The sequence below is a fragment of the Populus trichocarpa genome, chromosome 15, assembly GCF_000002775.5.
Source record: "Populus trichocarpa isolate Nisqually-1 chromosome 15, P.trichocarpa_v4.1, whole genome shotgun sequence".
Taxonomy (NCBI): Eukaryota; Viridiplantae; Streptophyta; class Magnoliopsida; order Malpighiales; family Salicaceae; genus Populus; species Populus trichocarpa.
Window position 1 is genome coordinate 10,804,954 of NC_037299.2, and position 22,717 is coordinate 10,827,670.

Below are 22,717 nucleotides of genomic sequence, written 5' to 3' on the forward strand. Positions count from 1 at the left end.
GTTATGAGCCTCTCGGTAACAACTCTGAACGAAATCTATAGCTAAGATTTTTTTACCTCATGCTTGTAGCTAGGGGCATCTTCAGAGCTTCACGACACGGTCGTTGGCTGCAAAGAGAGAACAAGATGTGCACAAAACACACAAGAAAAAAAAAAACTTGGCAATCCTTCTAAACAGTTATGAATCCAGTCTAGCATACATAATAACAACACTGACAAGGATGAATGGTTTTGACTGCAAAAACAGTGAAATTCATTATGTTGCGAAAGGCTGTCTATGGGATGAGCTCCAGCCTAATGAAGAGTAAGGTGATCATGTTTGTTGAGCTACAGAACGAGCTGTCCCCTCTAAGAGAATTTGAAGTCCACAATTGCTCAAGAGCCTCGCTATTACCAACCTTTAATGTCAGGTAGCATAACAAAACAATTCCACAACTCTGAAAAAAATCTATTCAACTGGAAGAGTAAAGAATTCAGATCCTCTAAAGGATCAGGGACCATAACATTACCAACAGAATAGCATGCATTCTTAGGATGTGTTTGGGTTGCGGCAATTGGATACGACAGCAGAATAGCAATCCCACAGAAAACTCAAACAAAGGTGGAAACTAGGGAAGTAGAAGTTACTGTCTAGCAGAAAGCAACAAACACCTAGGCAGAAATCTTTAGGATGTGGCAACCACAATTCTGGACAACTCAAACAAAGGTCGCTTACCTCAAGCTTATTAAATTGCCAGGCATAAACAAAAACCAACCCTAATGCAGGGGCAACTTCAAAGCTGTAAAGCAAGGTTGAAAAAAATAAATATACAAACTGCAGAACAAACAAAAGCTTGGCTATAATTCAACATTACAGGAAGAAAACCTTGTTAAATTAGGTAGAACTGAAATCCAATACATTTTTCAAGTATGCACTGAATCTTGTTCAACAATCATGTCCCAATCAACCAAGTTTTCTCCAATTATCAGAAAGAATCTAGTGTAATGTATATTACAACACTCACAAGGATGAAAAGTTTAGGCATTAGTCATTATGGTGCCAAAGATTGTCTATTGAGAGGAGCTCCAGCCTGATAAAGAGTGAGGTGGTGTATGGCCTTGGCAAACAAATCCTTCAATTCAGGATGTTGGGCTAAAACAGAACGAGCTGTCCCCTCAAGAGCATTCAAAGCGCGTGCTTGCTCAAGAGCCTTACTGTTCCCAGCATTCAATGCGAGGTAACATAATAATACAAGTCCCTGCAGTTGAGACTGATCACCAGACCGTAGTAATTTCATTAAAGGGGGAACCCCATCAAACTCTATAATTGCTTTTGAATGCTCGGAACAATTGAAATTTTCCGGAGATGCGAATTTCCCCAAGGCAATAGCAGCTTCTGTAGCGACTTCCACATTCCTATTACCAAGATGAGAAACCAAAGGCCCCATTATTCGAGTCTCCCTCGCAGGAAATGTTCGAGCCAAGCAACCAATTGACCTAATAGCAGGAATCTGCAACTGTGGATCACTTTCTTCTTGAATTACTCTTAAAAGCTGATCCAAAACTGCCTTTGCAGCAGGCAAATTAGTCTTGAAAGCTGCACGTCTAAGATCAGCATTGGACTCTGCCACTGCCGTGATCTCCATAATGGTCATCAAACAATTAAACTGCAGCTCCCCTTTTTCCCTCTCGACAATCTTCGCTAAGCAAAGCAAGCCTTTTGTCTCCGTAATCTTCCTACTATTGGACACACTCCCTCTTGACAGTTTCCACAGTGCCTCTGCACAACTAACCTTAAGCTTAAGCTGCATCTCTGGTGTCTCCATTTCCCTCTCCTTATTACTATGTGAACCACCATGACTACTACTGTCCGAATTATAATTAGCCTTAATATTCTTATAAGCTAATTTTTTGTTCATTTCGATAAGCGAGGGAATACTAGTTTTAACAGGATTATTACTCGCTATTTCCAAATCCAAATGACTAGACAACAAAGACACCAATGGTCTAGTCACATTCAATCTCATAAACTCATCCTGTGCATAATCATCCAAAGCCGCCATTCTCGCCACCAAATTGGCCACCGAAATCTGAACCTTCGTCTGTGAATCCCCTAAAACCCCAACAATCATCGAAATCCCAAGTGCATCAACAATCAACCTAACTCTTTCTCTATCACTTGCAATATTAGAAAGTGCAGTGGCAGCAGCAATTTGTGCCTCCGCAGAAGCACCCTCCTTGAGCAACTTCAACAAAGGCAAAATCCCACCTTCTTCAACAATCATCTTCTTATTCCTATCATTATCACGCGCTAACGAAGCGAGTTGATTGGCGGCATCAACACGATCCTTAACTTGACCCATTTGAACAGCAGAAATAGAAGACCAAACCCAAGCAAGGATAGGATCGTTACTAGCAATAGGAGGCAAAGACAAATGAGCACCACCATCAGACTCAAAAACCGAAAGCAGCCATTTCATATCACCAATAGAAGACTCTAAAAGATTCGAAACCTTACGAAAATCAGCAGTTGTGGTAATAGAAAACACTTGCCGAAGTACCCCACTATGTTTCTTGCATTTGCGGACAAGTGTTAGCGCACGGTCAAGATTCCTGGTGATGTCGGAGGCGATACGGCGGAGAGGACGGTCATAGAGGGAAGGGATGGAGACAGCAAGGCGGACGGCAGAGCGGAGCATTTGGGAAAGGCGGTCAACTTGTTTCGCTAAGTCAGAACAGTCTTGCCTTAAAGATTCAGCTTCTTGGGCTGATTTTATGACACGATCTGCAAGTAAGATTGGAAGAGAGAGTTCTTCTTGCACAGTTTTCTCTTCTACTACACGAGGAGGTACTGTAGAAGAAGAAGTAACAGTAGCGGTTGAAGCAGATGACATTTTTGTTAACTGGATTGGACAATCTAGTTCTTGTAACCTCGTACTGACATCAATTCGGACAATCTGAGCAGCTGGGGATTTGAGTTTGGCTGGAACTGGAAGAGTTATAAAATAATCAAGTAAGCGGCTGGTTTTGGGATTGATTGTCCTTGTGACTCTGCAACAAGGGAGAAGACTCAAACGAAAATAAAAAATTAAAATAATAATTATATATAATAGGATGCTTTCACCTATTTTTATGGGGGACCTCTATTTACACGTAGCTCTTCTATTGAAGCTCCATACTACTGATTTCATCGATTGGATCCCCCATCTTATCTCCATTTCCTCAATTGGCTTCTTCTGCTAAAATAATCAGAGATGATACATGTTCTTATGATCTGAAACTAATTCCTCCTGAGCACTCAATCCCCTCCCACTTAGCGCGCGCGCACAAGGCTCTATCAATTTACTGACTTAATTTATCTTAGCTCAAGGGCTAGACTGAGGAGAGGTGGATCCTCGGATAGATAGAATGATGGGTGATGCGATGTATAAAATTAGCTGTTACGAAACTCAATCTACAAACTATATACAGTTCGGGGACTAATATAGATTTGTCCTTGTTCTATTTTGCGAGAAGTGCTCCCTGGTAACTACTACATCTACCCAGAAAAAGAAAGCATGATAAAGTAAGCTTCTCTTTTTCCTCCTCCTCCTTTTTTCACATGGACGTGGAGCTGAGGTGGCCGATGGTTTTTGCAGGATGAGAATATTATTTTACTAGGCAGGCTGGACTCTGGAGCGTATGAAATTATTGACCCACTTGAGCTTGAGAGTGATGACGAGAGATGCTGGGGTTTGAATAACCTGGTCCACAAATCAGAATCCAAGACTCGATCAATGCAGCTGGCATGGACTCTGGCTGGTTTATGATATTTTATTTAGAATTTTTTTATTAATTTTTTTTAATTTTGTTTAGGTTTTTTTTTATTAATATAAAGAGCTTAGAAGATTTATAATATTGGTTTTACATTGGAGAAAAAATTGAGTAATCAAACTTTGAATTAGACCTCTTTATATAATGATTTTATTCGATAAAATTTTATATTGCTTATACTTGTTTATTTTGTATGATTTCAACCTCTATCAGTTGATATTAAAGTTGAACGATTTTTAATAATTAATTAATTGTATTTTTAAATAATTATAATTATAAAATAAGATCTGATCGTGTAAAAAAAGAGGTTTTTTCTAAGAAAAAATACATTAAAAAATTAATATGTTATTTATATCTACATCTATTATGGTGGATTCCTAAAAAATGAATCATATATAAAAATACTGTATTAAGAATTTATATATAAAACAATCTATATAAAGATATTGCGTTGGAAATTAACGATAAAAGGGCTTTTTATACATAGATATCAGCAACACACGATGGAGAATTGTTTCTGAAAGAAGTACGAACTCGAAGGTGATTTCCTGCCATCCACCATTATTTGTTAAGATTGTCTGCTATTATTCCTCACGTGCTTCTCCCTATTTCATCCTTCTAATGTATGGCAGAGTACCATCCTCGATTTCTAAAATCGCCATTACTATATGCTAATTTAATATTTGAATCTTAACCCAAGAGACCCGTTTAAGCTGATGATGTGTCATATTAGAAGTGTGACATGTATCTAAAAACTAGTGACCTGTCATATTTGGGTTCTACTCTGATGAAAGATGCAGCCTTCAACGAGGAAGCCTATGATACGAAAGCAGGCAGGTATGATGTTGAGAATCTATCCTGGTTGGTCTGGCTGGATAATCGAAGATACTAATGGTGATGTTTCCGCTACTTTTGGCTAAAGTTTTTGCAGAAGCCATAAAGGAAGTTGAGCTGCGTGCTTTTTCCCGACGCCTCGAGGCCTTCCTGACCTAGTTAGAACTTCGAGGAACCGTAAGATGCAGCAAGGACTTCTTTACCTCGACAGGAAAGGTCTAGTGGCAGCGTTGAAAACATACAGTCACATGAACCTGCTACTAACGGAAAACAAGGTTTTTTATACATTGATCAATTAATCAGCATTCAAATCCACAACATGTCAACATGTCAAATCAAACCAGAAGAACCCAATCTAGATGTTCATGATGCACAAAACCAGTGACATTAATCTAGTATTTGGTTAGCACTTGCTGCATGCAGTCCCTTCTCAGCATCACGGCAAATCCAGAGCTTGACTTCTTTTGGTGATGGGGAAGACTACTATTTTGTAGTTAGCTTAGAGCTTGGCCAGCACCCCATTTTGAAGTGGCTTTGATACACTGTTGTCTTTAGCATCGTTGTCTTTAGCATCCAATTCGCATGCACTGGGAGGAACATCCACAGCAGGGGAGCAGTTGAAAAACCCATGAGGCTGCATTCCACAAACATCAGCAGAATGAGATGAATACAGGACATGCATGTAGAGGACCGAAATGTTATTCGACATACTCAGTACTGGACCAAGATTTTCACCACTAAAAGATGATTGGATATCTAATCCAATGTTAGTCATTACTCGTAATACCTTGAATGATGGTAGTAATCAATCAAGAAAAATCATAAGAATAATGTGATTAGAGCAAACTTAAGTTTTAGACCTGCGAGGCCTTTTGCAAAAAATCTACACAACTTTAGCAACATTATGCTTCATAATGTAGGGCCATATTCTTGAGCGTCAACAGAAAACATTCAAGAACATTGGAGATAAAATGAGATTGTATATGCAAAGTAGATACCATAAGCATAAAACCGATGCGCTCCACTGGCATGACTGGCCAATCTTCCAACCGAGGAACATGTGTGATCCCAAATACATACCTGTAATAAACAGAATCATACATGACACATGGAAGAAGTTCCATGAAGCTTAGCTTGTAAATGTTGTGTTAAAAATGAATAAACAATCAAAGGTATGACAAATTATCAACCTTTCATGGTTATTATTATTGAAAACAAAAATACTCTTCTGAGATCATAAAATATGCTCATTCATCACTGCTTTTTTAGTGGTCCAGTCCAGTACATTCATGACAAATGGGTCTTGCCACTTTGATCTTTCAAATAGCATGATGCGAAAGGCCATGTCATCAGAATAATAAAATGATGAATCCAAAAAAAGATGAACACGGGAGCGCTAAAGAGACAAACTACTGTTAACTAAAGGAAATCCTGAATTCATATTCATTGAGATAGAAATAAATTTATAAATACACAGACACATGCGCCCACAAGAGAAAAGGAGAGATTTTCAACTAACCAAAGAACTATATCAGTTTCTTCTAATGGCCGATTCTGCTTAACCCATGTAGCCAGTCCTTCACCAACACGTGGATTTTGATTTGGGAACTCTCCTCCAGGAAACATCTCTCCATGTGTATAAGGAGTAACCCAAAGATTGTGATTCAAAAAAGCAGCTCGCCTCAAAAACTTCGCCTCAGGACCAGCTAATGGCAAACAATTTGAACCAGGTACTAGCTTGTATCCCGTTAATTGTCCAGTTCTGTTTACAGTTCTAGTGTTTCTCACCTGAAGAATAAATAGCATGATGTGGATAACTAAAAGATCTTTTATCCAAGTGATTTGAAAACTTAAACTCTGGGTGACTGTGTCACTGGATCGTAGGCTCTTTTTTTTTTTTTTTCCAGCACTGGCACTTAGGCCCTATCAGTCATTTCATAGCATTGAATCCAGGAGGAATAATCTTAGTTTCCAGTAATATCTAATAGATTCAATAATACAGTGAAGTAAACAATATGCTGAAAAATACATCCAACATCAAGAATTTCAAAGAAAGAAACAATTGTATTTAACAATCACTTAGCAAGAGCAGCTCTACAAAAGGGGAAAGAATGTCTTACAATCCAATGGCGAGCAGTTTGGGGATTGCAATCACGCATTGCTTGCAGTTCTGATTGAAGCAGTGTCTCTTTGGCATAAAACGCATTATTGTGGACATTTTTCTCCCCAGGTTTCTCAACCTCAACATTTACCTCAACAACCTACAAAATGGAAAGATAAGTGAATGGAACCATCTAATATTCTACAAATAAGGATTATAATTTTTTCAAAGTAAATCTTTCCATAAACATACAGCAATTTTTTATTGACAGATCAGAATTGAGGAATTAAGAAACAAACACTACAATGCAGCATGCAAAGAAGCGCATCATCTCATGGTGGCAAAGAAATCCTTATGATTGACCATAAAGGCATTGGTATTAATGAGGTATTCTATTAATTCAAAGGAATGACATGCCTTATTAGGTCTATTAAAATTTCAGAAGGTCTTCAAAAGTAAATCCCAAGTCTGTTCTCTGACTGATAGAACCCACCTTCTCTTAACACAAGCAAGCATCCAAACTAGACTACAGGTAAATCCAGGTTACAGTGAAGGCCAGAAATGGAGATTTAACCACAAGTAAATCCCATTTCCAAATAGCAGCAAGCACTGCACTACCCAAGTACTTGAAAATTTGAAATCGGACAAATATAGCTCAGAAATTCAATGCATAGTACCTGATTGAAAGCTTCACCAGATTTGCAATCAACAGCCATGTCCATACGAGCAACAAAGAAGTGTTGATGAACTGGTGCATAGAGACCCGGGGCAATGGTTGTACCATATTTTCGAGTTTCCCCAGGTTGTAATGCTCCTAAGCTAAGGATTCCTGTTAGCTTAACTTCAGCTTCGATCTTTCCATCCTGAAGCAATGAACAACTTGCATGTCATTCTAAATCTTAAGATTGCACAGTACAGCCAACAAACAAGGCACAATGCAATCTATCACTTGGCTTAAATCAACATTTGGAGAATAGGTGCAAGTAGCTCATGAAAAGGAAGCACAAAGAAGTTGTTTACAGATACAGCCTACAGTTAATTGGCACTGCACAAAGCAAATAATGAAACAACTTAATTGTTGAAATATATATGCTCCTAGTTCAAGAAAGTGCATTCAACTCAACTGGTCCATAAAATAGTCTTCACAATAAAATTATGCATTTTGCAACAAACACCTTCTCCTTGATCACAAGTCCAACATCTGAGTTAGCATAGATGTGTATTGGAGTACAAATAGTGTATAGGATTCAACTTGCCTGATAGAAGTGCCAGAAAAATCCATACTCATAATTAGCGACGGTACAAATAAAGGACACTGTAAGCCGCCTAGACCTCCGTACTTCTGCTAAACCTGTCCTCCAATCCTGATGCTTCCATAAAATTCCATGATCCTCTTCATGTAAACATACACAATTTTCAATTGTTTCGACACCTCCAGTGAAGTTAGTAAAGTGAGCGTCGAAGTATTTGATAAAGCCCAAACAATCACAGCCCTGCAATGGTAATTTGATGATGATAAAAACTAAAAACATAATGATTTAGTGCATCTCAAGTATAATAGTTCACGAACCTTTTTTAGGGAATGTGCATTTTTACCAAGACCATCTTCTCCTGCATCAAAAGCATTCTTCCGATAATGTGGTTCATTTGGATCTCCATAAGGCACAACCATCTCTACAAAGCTTAACCTGTGGGCTACAGGTCGTCTACCCCTGCTACCATCAACATAGGCAACAGAATGTATAACCAGGCCCTCCCTAGGAGTAAATCCAATGCGAAAATTCCACTGCCAACCAGCAAGAATGTAATCAGATTCTCCATCAATGTTTCTGAAGTTAATAAGAGATAAATTAGCAGATAAATTTAATAATTCTGACATATACCTTCTGCCATTCTATATAGTGTCCTTTGACACGAAAGCTTGGACCTTCAAGCTGGATAATTTGTAAAGGTTTCACATCACTTCGATCAACACCACCTCTTGTTTCACCAGGAGTATAGTTCCTCAATGGATCAGCTAGAGGTAAGGGAACAAGTTTGTGATCTTCAAATTCAACCACCTTCATGTTTTGCATATCAACGAGTACATGGATGCCCTCAACTGGTCGTGCATAACCATTTTCCATTGGGCAGTCACTCTCAGTTCTGCAAAATATAAGTGGTTTAGCAAGTCTTCTGCTTGGAGCATCAGCATCACTGTGATAACCAACACACCTGCAACATAAATATGAAAACAAAATATCAATAACTTCACACCACCCTATAGCAACTTTTTGACATATAATATGTTGAAAAAACTCATATCTTAGCTCTAGCATACCAGGCATCAACCATCACAAGTTCCATGTCTTCAATACCTCTTTTTTTCATTGCCTCTCTAAATGGAGGAAAGTCTTTGACAACAGCTTCACATTCAGCATATTCTACAGCATCCTGAACTTGCAACAAATAGAATATTTAAACAAAGCAACAACACAAATGAGCATGCAAGTATAACTCATATAACAAATACTATGACGTCATTTCAAATATACCAGCTACTAAAGGTTAAAAAAGTGATTGTTCACTTGTCAGATCAGATAACACAGGTTTCATTTTCAGACCGGGCCAATGGGCCATTAAATATGATGTGTACTGAAGCAAAATAGGCTTATAACACACAAAATCACACAGAAGAATGTAATTGGAAATAAAGTCAGTGAAATAACTTGTTATCCATGCTAGCTAGATGTTGGAATACCATAGGAACTTTGTTTCCATCAATTAGAATAGTGTGAGTCCAAAATTTTAGGCACGTGGTTCTTTCAGGATTCATCATTGATAAACATAGCATCTATAATTCTAGTTTCTCAACCTTTTCATGATTACGTACTTAGATAAAGCCCAATAAAATAATAACAGTCCTAAATATCAACTTTCATCTTCAGTGCAGCTCAAAGACCAAGTGAACATGAAGAGTGGACACAAATAGAATAAATGCCAGCGAAACATGACAAACCATTGGAGGCTGAACATCTGGAACAACTTGAGATGAAATCACTTTGCCTCTATGATGTCCACCTCGAGTTGCTGCGTGTACTTCAGAGAGCTCCACAATCCATATGCTTGTCTCATTTGACCGTTTGTTGTAAACAACAAGTCTAGCCCTTCTTGGAGGCAGCTTCATAGGAATTATAGGTCCACCTTTTGTTCTAGGTAGCAATGATGGTTGAAAAGGAGGGAAGAAATATGCATCTGCCAGCGCAACAACATGTTTATCTGGTTCAAGCAGAACCACCTCAATGAAGCGCATGCTGTCTCTGAGCTGAAACCAAAAATGTTAATTAGCTCACTAGTTCAACAACTATCATATCATTTTATAAAAGAGTTTCACAGAAAGAGAAGTTATAGCGTGTGTAATAACCTCAGGAGTAGCTCCAGCAGCCCTAACAGTTGCCACTGCAACAGAGATTTCAGCGGCAGACAAAGGATCCAAAGGATGGCTGGTCTGAGCCCTTAACATGACTGGGATAGCAGCTAAACATAATACAACAAAGACCACATAAATCAACCAAACCAAACAAAACATATACATTGCAACATCATCGGTTGAAAAGCTCCTTCTGGAAAGAACACATTGATTCACAAAATACTCAAAACCTTAAAAAACTGAATCCAAGAACGTCAGACAATTTCTGATATCACATGAGAACAAATAGGGTATTTTCCTTGTCAATAATTATACACTTAATTGCTTTCCTTCGAGTTTTGATAATAAACATTCTTGACTTAACTCACTGTTATGAATACTCTAACAATCTCGATCAATTAACAATAATTCATCAAGCCAAATTAACATATCCATTTGTCACAATTTTATATGGAATGACTAGTGATCCATTATACATAAAAGGAATTAAAAAAATAAAATGATATTTATCATATTCCGAAGCTTGAATAAAAGTTGATAAATAATTAGTTGAAAGTTGAAAAAAAAAATATCTTGGAAAATAAAAATTAAAGACATCAAAAATCTTTGTTTCTGTGAGATTGTTTTTTGACTTTTGGATGCTTTCTAGATCTAATTGTCTAGCAAAGATCTATCTCAAAAAGAGAAAAAGATAAAAAGAGACTTGTAATGTAGAGGAATAGTATTGGAGTTTTAGCTTCTTTCTTCTTGTAGTGAATAAATACTATGATTAGAAAAAAATTGGAAAAATTTATTAATTTCTAGAGTGACTAAATATAAAAAAAGTATTAATTAGTTTGTCAATTAATAAGTTAGTATTTTTAGTTCAAAGAATTTTTTCAACTCCCACAATATTTTCTATGTGGTATGTTTGCAATAAAAAAAAAATGATATGATATCTTTTACATTATTCATATAAATTGGTTTGATAGAAGTAATTGCATCTGTTATTCTTCGTAAATAATGTATTATTAGTTTGACAAAAAAAAAGACTTTTCAGCTTCCCTTTTGTAGCTTTATTTATAGATCTAGCTGCCAATTATGTTTGATGAACCACCCAAACTGACTAAAAAGTAGGAATGAGAGCAATAAATTGATTTAACAAAAAGAATAAATTATTAATAATTAATTATATATGAGATAGTAAATTTTAATCAAATCAAAAGTTCAGCAGATTTGGTATTTTTATATATAGTTATGGATAAATGAAAAAAAAAAAAGCAATATCAAAGTTTTTTTCTTTAAAAATTTCAACTTTTTTATTTTCTAGAGTTTTTTAAGACTTTCTTTTCTGAAAAATATTAATATTTTTTTATTATTTAAAGTCATATTAAAATTTAAGGCAATTTAATTGAACTGAGTTAAATTGACTAAATTTTCAAAGCATAGGGCAAAATTTGACCAAATTATTTATAATGACTTATTCGCTAAATGGACACAAAGCAATTTCAAGGTTTTTTCATTAAGAATTAGTTAAAATTCGTAATTAAGCTAGCCTTTTTTTGGTGATAAAATTTATTCGAAACAATAAAAAAAAATTGTTAAGGTTATTTATCATGAATTAGTGATATCAATGATATTTTTAATTTCAATATAAAAAAATAATATTTTTAATTTAATTTAAATATCAATAAATAGTGGACTTTGTTAAAGTTCGGCTGCAGGTAACTTCTATGTACTTATGACAACTCTTTTATTTATTTTTATTTTTTTCCTATTGAATTTTGCCTATTTTAGAATATCCATGAAGTAGATATCTTCAGCTAATAAGGTTCTACTGTATAATTAATTAAAATAACATTAATAATGAAATCCAATAAAAATAAAAAGGAAGGCAATAAATGTGTAGATTTTGCCTACATTTATTATCTCCTTTTTTATTAGATTTGGTCGAGAACAAAAAAAGCAAAATCCAACTAAAAATGTGGTAATTAATATAATAAAAAACAGTGAACCTTAATTAAAGCACCCGAAAGGGTATGAATAAACATCTTTATATCTCCAGGATTATCTTTAGAGCATTGTCATTTCAAATAAAATAAAATAAAATAATCCAAAACCTACAAACAGGCGATTCATATGGCAATTCCATGCTCAAGAAAATAAATTTATTTTAGCTGATTTTATGCATATCATGATGATCCATTCCCGAGATAATGGAGCCATTCAAACGAGAATCTCTAATATAGATTTATCACAAAAAAAGAAAGAAAAAAATCCTAAAAAGCAATAAATGATTAAAAAAAAACAGAAAAGGTAGAGAGAGAGAGAATTACATACTTTTGGTAGCGGAGGCGGTTCTGGAAGGTTCCGGGAGAGAATCGACGACGGGGCGGTGCTCAGGGGAGGGAACAGGAATAGTCCAATCTTGCCGCACCAAAGCCGACGTCTTCGTAGCATCACGGCGAATGGGAAGGGGAGGAGTGGTAGCACTAGAGTCACAACAAGAAGGAGAAGACGTCGTTTTTTTCGAAGTTGAGGCCATTGTAAAGGATTCACAAGCTCACCAATTCCACCCGCATAAATCTCTTTACAATTCACTGACATACAACACTACTTTAATTTCTTCTTTACCACCCTCTGATCTCCCTCCTCTCCGCTACTCTCTCTCTCTCCCCCTTCCTTTAAACAATAAATGGAATCAAGAGAGAAGAAAATACATAAATTTCAAAAAAAAAAAAAGCAAGAGTGATCTCGAGGGCAAGAGAAATGGGAGGGAGAAAGGGAGGGAGGTTTAATATATAAAGGGGAAGGTGGCGTGACACGTGCAGAGAGGGGGGTAAAAATTTGGGGAAGATAAGGTGAGCAATGGGGTGATTTTGATTTTTTATTTTTTATTTTTTATTTTTTATTTTTTATTTTTTTTGTGAAAAGGAAATTTCGGTGGACTTATCAAGGATAAGTGCGTTTTGATAGGGCCTTCTGCCTGTGCTAATGGACATATATGATAGTGTCCTGCACTAACTATTTTTGTTCCCCTTTATATTAGCATGATAAGGCCATCCAAGATTTCCATATTTTTCGTATAAGGACCTGTATCTTAAAATATCTCATCAATTGCCCACTTGCTCTTTTTTTTTTTAATTTCAGGCTGTTCGCATGCTTGGCCCATGCCTAGATGCCACGTTTACAGGATATTTACTGCTGCCTGGCCTCCATGACTAGCGAGACTGGCCGGTGACTCTTGTTTCTTTAGTAATTATAGTGCTACAAGTAATGTGAGAAGAAGTGGAAGTGTTTCTTTCTTGTTAGGTTCTCTTTCTTGATTTTGTTTTTCTTCTATTATTTGATGAGTTTTTTTCTCTTTAGAGATTGATATTATCGATAGAGCAAATAGTGTGACATATACATCATATATTAAAGTATTTCAATCAATGAATATAGACATTACTAGATCATAAAGGATAGACTTTGATCAATCCAGGTCAATCCATTCGATATTTTTTATAAATATTAAGATGGCGACGTGTTAGTTGATTTTTTTTTATTTTAGATATTAAAATGATAGACTTTTGTCAATCTACGCTAACCTGTTAAATCTGCGATTTAGGTTATGAGATCATGATAATTATATAAAAAATAAACCATGAAACTCAATTCCTAATTAACAAGTTGTTGAAAGATGAAATTTAAAAAAAAAACAAAAAAAAATTTCAAGTGAACTCGACTTAACTTACTAAACTCATGTTCCAGGTCATGAATCCTGTTGGGTTTAATAATTTTTTAAAAAAATTACCTCTTCATTCAATTATATAATAATAAAAACAAACGCTCATAAAATTAAGCATCAACCAAATGTCGAGACATTCATATGAGACTACGATAATCCTAAATAAACCAAATCAAAACAAATCACAAATACCAAATTAAAATCACCCAAATTCTAAAAGGAGTAACCTGAAAAAAAAAAACATCTAGAAAATAAAATCATGAAAAATCTAACATTGTAAGATAAAATTAAAAAGGAAAAAAAAGCCTAAGTGTGCTGGTTTAGTTGACCCAACATACCCTTAAAAAACAAAGCCATGTGCTTAGGTTTACTAGCCCAGACCTGTACACCTGGGCCTCCTTTTATTTTTTATTGAACTGGGTGAACGATGCATTGCTTGAAACCTAGAATCCAATCACCACAAATATGGATGAAAAACCAAGGGAGGTGATTTTAAACCAAAAAATCCATTTTCAAACATTTCTTACCTGAAAATCAACACAAAACACCATAAAAATCTAAATAAACACATTTATAATTTCAAATAACCCAAAATCATGTTAAGAAATAAAAAATGAACTCGAATTAAAAAACATTTTCAAGCCCGGATCTACTCTCTTGGACAAGGTGTAGGTCAAAAAACACCCCAGTGAAACTTCTCTCATTAAGTAGAACCCATTAACACTAAAAACGATCTTTTTGTTGTCAAAATCGGTGTCAACCAATTATTTTCTCTCTTCAACTGAAATCTAGTTACTTTTTCTCTCCTCTTTCTCAAATTAAAAAGTTAAAAATAAAATAAAGTTTTAGATAAAAATTGAATTTCCAAAACTAAAGGGATTGACAAAGTATCAATGAGAAAGTAGAATGGAAAAGTAGAAGGACCGAAGTAAATTTTTCATGCCACTTTTGAAATTACCACGTAGGTTTCTCTTGCTTTTCACTCTAGTTCACTTTATTTGAATCTTGTCATTCATTAACAAATCAGAAACAAATGACCATCAATTTGCCCGCAAAAAAATCCAATCAAGGAGAAAAAATGTTTGAGAATCAAAATGAATAGAGATCAACTTGATAGATAAAAAATTCTCAATAAAAAAAATAATAGAAAGAAAAATAAACAACAATAAAAAAGAACGAGAACTAAATATGATGTAAAAATCAAATTCTATGAGAAAAAAATTAAAAACAAAAAATATAGCGAATAAAAAAATTAGATCAAATTTGATATAATCAACAAATAACAAGATATTTTTGAATTTCTTATAACTTCTGAAATAATATATTCCACCCAAAATAAAAGGTAAACACTTTTCTAAAAAATAAAATAATTTTTTTATTTAAAAATATTTTTCATTGATTAAATTTTATAATAATAAATATGGAAATGATTTTAATTATTAAAATATTGAAGAAACAATAAATATTATTTAAAATGCAGTAATCTAAAAGATTCTTATCATGTAGACAGAAAAAAAAATTTGTTTTTAAATATCATTGGGCTGGAGAAATTCATCCAGCTACAGACAGAATAAAAAACTACTTTAATTTTTATTCAAGAAAAACTGAAGGGGCATACGATTTTATTTTTTTAAAAAACAAAGAAAACAAAACAAATACACTTCCGAAATAAATTTGTGAGCTGACCGTTGAACAAACTTACTGCCAACACCACTGTTTCTGCTAGTGAACAATCCGTTGGCTCTCGCGCAGACCAACCAGCTCTCTTAAAATTACGTAAATTATCTAGGTAGTGATGTAGTGGTAAAAGTTTAAAATTAAAAGGTTTGCTCCCTCTGTGGTCTCAGGTTCGAGCCATGTGGTTGCTTATATAATGACTACTGGAAGTTTATATGGTCGTTAACTTCAGGACCCGTGGAATTAGTCGAGGTGCGTGCAAGCTGGCCCGGACACCCACGTTAAATTAAAAAAAAATTATTACGTTACGTATGACATATTTTCAATTAGACCTTCACCTTATATCTAATTACGGTTCCACACCTCTTTTATTTTCTTAGAAGAAAAAAAGTCAAAGATTTTTAATTACGAGTATATATACCCTATCTTTTTCTTAAAGTAATAAATGAACAAAAAAGGTAACATTAATGTGTTTTCTTATGCCACGTGTCTAGACAATCTTGCAATATCTTAATGTATTTATTTGAAAAACGGAAGAGAGACTAAAAAGCTGAAAAACCTTCCTCTTGATGCACGTGATCGATGTCGGTGCGTGCATCTTGCGCGGAGATTTCTAGATAGCGTGAGCCCATCATTACGTGTCTGGGAGCGTCATTTTAATTTTTTTTAAAATGTTTTTATTTAAAAATATATTAAAATAATATTTAATTTATTTTTTAAAAATTATTTTTGACATCAACCTATCCAAATAATCTAAAAATACCAAAAAATATTAATTTAAAATAAAAAAAAATAATTTTTTTAAAAATACATTTGAAACACAAAAATAAATAATGTTGTTTCCTTCTCTCATGATTAATTAATTGTCTCACTTGAGTCTTAAACATTTTATTATTTTTACAACAAAGAAAATTTACTGGTCTAATAAAAAAAACATTCATTAACATATTTTTTAATTTAAAAAATTACAATTATAAACTCAAAATATAATGGACATTAGATAATATTTTTCTTAATATATTGAATGATACTTTTAAAAAAATATTAAGATGATGAATTATTAAATTGATCTACGTTAAATTATGAAGATCAATTCATAATCAACTAAATATTTAAAAATAAAATTAAAAAAAATATTAAATTAAAAAAATAAAATAAAAAATACCTTAATCAATTTGGATTAATCTGCTAAACTCATAACTCATATCTTAAGATTATGATAACTCCATAAAAAGTAGATAAAAAAAATTACAAGGTTCAATTTCTAACCAAATTAATATTGAAGGATGGAATAAAAAAACTAATTAAGAAAAAAAATTAACTAAATAGTTTTATATTTAAATTTTAAAATGAAAAAAATTTATTAAATTTCTTTGAATGCACAGATATATATTGTATGAAAAATAAGTTTAATATAAATTAGTTTAAAAATACTTTTATTAATCGAATAAAAAACAAAAAAGAATTATAAGGAATTAGTTCTGTAGGATCATAACAAATTAGTCTTCCTGATGATCTTCTCTTCTTCCCATCAAGCTATCAGTGGATCATTGTTGACGGTGGACGCTAAAAGATATCCACTTTTGCTTTTTAATAAAAAAAAGTCGAGTCACCTTCCCCCGCCCCCTTTTGCATTATTGCTATCTTACTTTTGAGAATTTTTTTAATTTTTTTCTTGATTTTAATTAGTTTTTTTAAAATTTACATAAATTCTCATCCTAGTGTTTTTAATTTCCATAAGGTGGCTTATTCATGTTCGATCAGCTTCAATTACAGAGGTATCATAAGCTTTTTTTTTTTTTAATTAACGTGGTTGGTCGCTTGCGCATACCTCAACTAATCTTACAGGTCCTGAAGTTAACGATTATTTAACCCTCTGGTAGTCTTGAGGTTTGTAAAACTCGAACCGATGATCTTTAGATAACAAATTTAGAATCTGATCAATTGAGCTACTTTGTTAGGTATTAAAAGCTCTTAATTCCAATATAAATAAATGGAGGTGTCTAATTAACCTTATACCCCTAATTACGTCAATTTCTTCTTTGAATACATGTTAAGATTCTCAAATCAAATCAAGGAACTTGACATTAAAGACTAGTCGAAATGCAAATAAAAAAATGGATCAAATTACAATAACTTTCTTGAGGTATTGTGAAATTTTAAAAACTGGTGGAAATTTTGGAAATTTGACAAAAGCCCCCTTCATGTTTTAAAAAACTATTGCACAAACCCCACTTTGTGTCCAAAATTTCATTGGTTGCGATTTTAAGAAATATTTAATTTAAAGACTCACAAATTTAGAGAGAGAATATAGAAAAATAGATTTTTAATGTTAATTATTCTAGTTCTTATTATTTTAATTATTTTAAATTATAAACTAGATTTTTTTTATTATATTGATTTTTAATTTAATATTGGGATGTTTCATGCTAACACAAATATGCTTAGTCAAATGCGTAATTATATAAATTTTTAAGGATAAAAAAGGGACAAAAAAAAATAATAATTATAACAATGTATTAGCTAAAGTAAATTACTAGTTGCACGCACACCACAAATGTCAACTTCGAAAGTCAAACAACGATCTTGTATGCTTTTTTATATTGTGGACTTTAAAGCATGGAAAATTTCATAGAAAAACTAGTCAGATTTGATGGATGCGCACATGTATATTATTGGTCCTTATTCATTTTTAAAATGTTTTTGATTTTTTAAAAAGTTTTTTATTTTAAATTATTTTTTGAAAAGCTGATACTAAAAATAAAAAAAATATTATTTTCATATATTTTAACTTTTTAAAAAACAAAAATTAATAAATTACAAACTAGCTATCGAGTGTTTGGGAGTGTGGTTGCGGTTGTTTTTCAAAGTATTTTTTATTAAGAAAAGTATGTCAATAATATTTTTTTTATTTTTTAAAAATTATTTTTGAAATCAGTACATCAAAATAATTTAAAAATATTAAAAATATATTAATTTAAAATATTTTTTTAAAAAATATTTTTGAAACGTAGTTATACACGAATGTGTTACATCATGGTCCCCTGTGCTCTTTTTTCTGCCACCCTTTCAACTTGAAGTGCTTTTGTGCACGAACTGCATTATTACTCCATGAAATTATGGCGTTTTTCCTGTCAAATTTGATCCTTTCTCCATCCCGTGTGATAAGCAAGAAATGATTTCATGGAAAATCACACTGATCAACCTTTTCCTCCTTTAAAGTCTTTTTCTGCTTTTAAGACCTACTTCTTTTGTTATTTTGCTCTTTTACATCTCTGGTCATCGTCCTCCTCGCTGTCCCTGTCAAGATAATTTACAGAGCTTGGACGGTTCAGGAAGAGGCAATAAAATAAATCAAGATCACAAGTGGTTTTATTTTGTGGGATGCTGAAGTCAGGTCCTTATCAGAGCAGTTCGTCATCTGGAAATCGGATCAACTACTTTTCTACTACCAAAATGTGACAGACGCATTCTTTATGAACAAACAGATAGATTGATTGAAAAAGGGATACTGAGGGTGCTTTATAGAGGATAGAAGTGATAATTTTGAGTTTGAGTTACGTTGTAAAATAATAAATAATTTGTTTAAGATATTGTTTTCACTTATATGCATCTTTAGTCTTTTAAGGCTAATTATCTTATTTTAAGTTGATTGTAATTCTCAATAAAAATGCTTTTTTTTTTAATTTTAAGGGGTGCAGTTTAAGTTGTCAGGTTCTGAGTTTGCTCAACAGAGATCACCAGGTCGAGTCCCACAAACCTCAGGACTATCAGAGGCTTATATGGTCGTTAACTTCAAGGTCTGTGGGATTAGTCGAGGTGCACGCAAACTAACCCGAACACCCACATTAATCTAAAAAAAAAATACTCCCTTTATGTTCATTCAAATCCATCTAGTTAAATTAAACATTATATATATATTCTTACCATTTTTCTAACAAAATTAACTTGAAATGGCTGGTCAAATGTTTAAGAGAGTGTTTTGACTTTCTTTGTTCAAACATTGAACTAGGGGCCATGTTTGTTTCATGAAAAGTGGTTTCCGGGAAACTATTTTCCAAACTTTCTTGTATTTGTTTGTTATTAGGAAAGTTGGTCAACGGAAAATATTTTATAGTCAAAGGAAAATTTGACTTGGTTTTCAGGAAAGTGTTTTCCTGGAAAATTTGGGTGGAAAACACTTTTCGGAAGTTGTGAAAAATTTAGAAATGTCATATTATTTGCTGATTATATCAAATTTGGTCCTCAAACTTTTGATTGCTATATATATTTTTCAATTTTATCTCTTAAAATTTAATTTTTATATTAACTTTGATTCTCATTTTTATAATTGTTATTTTCTTATTGAAATTTTTTATCTATCAAATTTGATCCTCATTCTTTTAATTGTTACTTATTTTATTTGAAATAATTTATGAAATGTTAATTATTATTATTTTAATTTCTTCATCTTTCATTTTTATTTTATTTTTTAGATTTGATTTCTATTATTTTGATTATTATTTATTTTATTTGAGATAATTTATGAAATTATATATTTTTTTTAATTTCATTCTCATTCAACTTTTTAATTTGTAAGATTTGTTCCTCATTATTTTAATAAACTTGAGAAAATAAAATATTAATAAGATATTTTCCAGCTCATTTTTCATGACATAACCAAACACTGGAAAATATTTTCCAACTTATTTTCCATTACACTATTAAATATTAAAAAATAATTCATTTTCCAAAAGAAAACTACTTTCCAGCAAACTAACAAGAACCTAATCTGAATGCACTTGATTACGTGAGAGATAAACTTTTCAAATTATTGAAATAAAACTTAGTTTCAATTAATATTGAAACAAGTATGAAAACGCCCCTTGTCATGAAAAATAATAAAAAAATATTATGATAAATTTTATAACAATAGTTAGCTCGACGATGCACTTTTAAATGAAAGATAAATACTTATATTTAAAAGAAAAGAAAAAAAGAATATTATTCTTAGATAGAAGATGTAATAAAAATCTCATCTCTTTATAGTATCTATATTTTCTTTTCTTCCCATTAATTAAATTACATTAGCAAATTATTGTATTTTTGTTTCATAAATTATATTAATTAATTCCATCTTGGAACTCGAGAATTATTCCATAGTAAAGAAGATTTCATCTAATATTATGATCACCTAACACAAAATAAATTATTAATTTTAATTAAAATAATATACTTGTCCCATTGGATGGTCAAGGATTTTATTTTTTATTTTTTCTTTTAGGTTTTTAAATTTCAAACCTTAGAGTCAATACACATAGAAAATCATACACATTTTAGTAAAGAAGAATTCGTCTAAATTACACTAAATAATATCTTGTGTAGGTATAATTAGTCATACAATTTCATCATCCATTACTCAAATTCAAATTCAAGGGAAGTTACTAAGAAAAATGAATGGAAATGATCTTCATTTATACAAGGAGTCAACGAAGAGCTCAATTTTGTAATCGTGTCCACATCTATCATAGATTGTGTTAGTCTTTGCTCCTTTCGATTCTCTTGCACCTTTTCTACTCTTTACTAGAGAAAATACCCCTGCCAATGAACAAGACTTTTGTTCTCCTTGGAAACGTGGTGATAACGTATTTTATTAAATTTAAAATTTGTTTTTGGTTTAATTATTTTTTTTTATGTTTTTAGATAGTTTTGATATACTAATGTAAAAATAATTTTTAAAAAATAAAAAATATATATTATTCTAATGTATTTTTAAACAAAAAATATTTTAAAAAACAATCATTATTATATTCTTAAACACACTTTTAAAATTAAAAATTGATGTGTGCTCTTGAACATCGTTTTCATGGAGGAAATTTGCAAAGGCAACTACATGATGTGATTATCATTTCTTTTTTTCTTCTGATTTTGTACTTTTATATGGTAGACTATTACTCTCATGAAATTGTGTTCCAATTTCCAAACAACGAAAAAGGACGTGGAGGAAGGGAAAACACTTAAAAAGTTGAGAAAATACATTTTTATTTTTTAAATCAGGTCTGGTGGCTGGTGCAGTCCAATACTCGGGTTTCAAGTTTTGATCGGGTCACCAAGTCATCCAGGTCAATTTTGATTTTTTTAAAATCAAAACGACATCATTTTAATTAAAAAATAAAAAATTAACAAATTGCAATCAGAATTTTAACTGGATCACGGATTTTCACTTGTTTATTTGTCGTTTATTTGTCGGATAGAACAACAAATAAACTAACTCCATGATAATACCATTTTACCTTTCAAAGTCGATTCATTTAATTTTTATTTGTCAATGGCAGACATCAATTCATTATTTCAATCGCCAGTGAATCACTCTTTTGCTAAAGTATTTTTGCTACACATTTTATTTTTAATTTATTTTATTTGTTTTTTGTAATAAGGAGTGACCTATCCTATTATTGAAAGGTGATCATGTTGGGTTTGTATGGGTACCCTTTCATGGTGATTTTTGCCTCTACTTTTATCAAATAAAGAGAGATAATACCTCGTTCAAGCAATGGAAACTTGGGTGAAGTATGTACCGTACATATTTGACCAGGCATTTCATGTGGAGGAGGAGGACACCATTGTTGCCGAATTGGAAGCTGAGAAAATCATTTCTCACATGCAGCGCCATTGATGATGCTCGTGTTTCCAGGCATCTAGATTAATTATACGGGATTCACCCTCCTTGAAGCGTTAGAAAAATGATGGCGGTGTCCTCCTAAGCCCTGCTGCATACATGAAGCTCAAATACCAGAGATCAGTGGTGCCCTTGTGGGCGACAAAGAATATCTTGCTGAAGAGCCGCTACATGAACCGGTTCTGTTGTGCCGAAATCTGGCCTTAGCATATCAGTTTGGACTTTTGTGAAATGCATAAAAGCATTACTTATCTATCACTTATAACACTCAGGGTTTTTAACCATGGTAGCCAGTTCTTATCTAATATTTCCTCTTCAACTCGTGCCCCGGTTCAGCTCGGTCTCGAGTTAACTTGCTAGAAAAACCGATTTATCAAACTATAAACAATCAAATAACTGAAGGGCTAAGAAAAGAATTCAACCATCATGACCTCATTGAAGAATTGTTTGCGGTATATCAACGGGCACTTTCTCTGATCATTTTTCCTGTTTTTCAAAAGAGATTTATCATTAACAAAAACACAAGCTCTGCTATACC

The 22,717-nt window shown here is 32.8% G+C and overlaps 2 protein-coding genes across 5 annotated transcripts; both read right to left on the reverse strand.

Moving 5' to 3' along the window:
* Positions 1–814: 814 nt before the first annotated feature.
* On the reverse strand, positions 815–4,740 carry LOC7457768 (uncharacterized). The gene is made up of 3 exons (XM_024585953.2): positions 4,555–4,740; positions 3,103–3,721; positions 815–2,967 (listed from the first exon to the last, which is right to left on the reverse strand). Exon 3 carries the CDS (start codon positions 2,870–2,872, stop codon positions 1,031–1,033), a length of 1,842 nt encoding a protein of 613 aa, XP_024441721.1. The 5' UTR covers positions 2,873–2,967; positions 3,103–3,721; positions 4,555–4,740; the 3' UTR covers positions 815–1,030.
* A 146-nt stretch (positions 4,741–4,886) lies between these two features.
* LOC7453796 (amine oxidase [copper-containing] zeta, peroxisomal) lies at positions 4,887–12,883 on the reverse strand. Of its 4 annotated transcripts, XM_024585950.2 has the most exons (12): positions 12,455–12,882; positions 10,130–10,242; positions 9,725–10,030; positions 9,047–9,159; positions 8,610–8,940; positions 8,297–8,512; positions 7,983–8,219; positions 7,404–7,589; positions 6,746–6,886; positions 6,145–6,413; positions 5,624–5,705; positions 4,887–5,259 (listed from the first exon to the last, which is right to left on the reverse strand). In XM_024585950.2, exons 1-12 carry the CDS (start codon positions 12,657–12,659, stop codon positions 5,125–5,127), a joined length of 2,334 nt encoding a protein of 777 aa, XP_024441718.1. In that variant the 5' UTR covers positions 12,660–12,882; the 3' UTR covers positions 4,887–5,124. The 4 variants fall into 4 exon arrangements, with proteins under 4 accessions (XP_024441718.1, XP_024441720.1, XP_024441719.1 ...); XM_024585952.2 differs by lacking the exon at positions 6,145–6,413 and having other exon boundaries at positions 12,455–12,883; XM_024585951.2 differs by lacking the exon at positions 5,624–5,705 and having other exon boundaries at positions 12,455–12,883.
* Between the last annotated feature and the right edge of the window lie 9,834 nt (positions 12,884–22,717).

What these genes read in the sequence shown, in the direction of transcription:
- LOC7457768 (XM_024585953.2), bottom strand. Translation starts at nt 2,872, where the DNA reads ATGTCATCTGCTTCAACCGCTACTGTTACTTCTTCTTCTACAGTACCT.
- LOC7453796 (XM_024585950.2), bottom strand. Translation starts at nt 12,659, where the DNA reads ATGGCCTCAACTTCGAAAAAAACGACGTCTTCTCCTTCTTGTTGTGAC. An exon ending in CTTGTGATGGTTGATGCCTG is followed by an intron (nt 8,941 to 9,046) that starts GTATGCTAGAGC and finishes TTTATGTTGCAG; the next exon opens with GTGTGTTGGTTATCACAGTG. An exon ending in ATGCACATTCCCTAAAAAAG is followed by an intron (nt 8,220 to 8,296) that starts GTTCGTGAACTA and finishes TTACCATTGCAG; the next exon opens with GGCTGTGATTGTTTGGGCTT.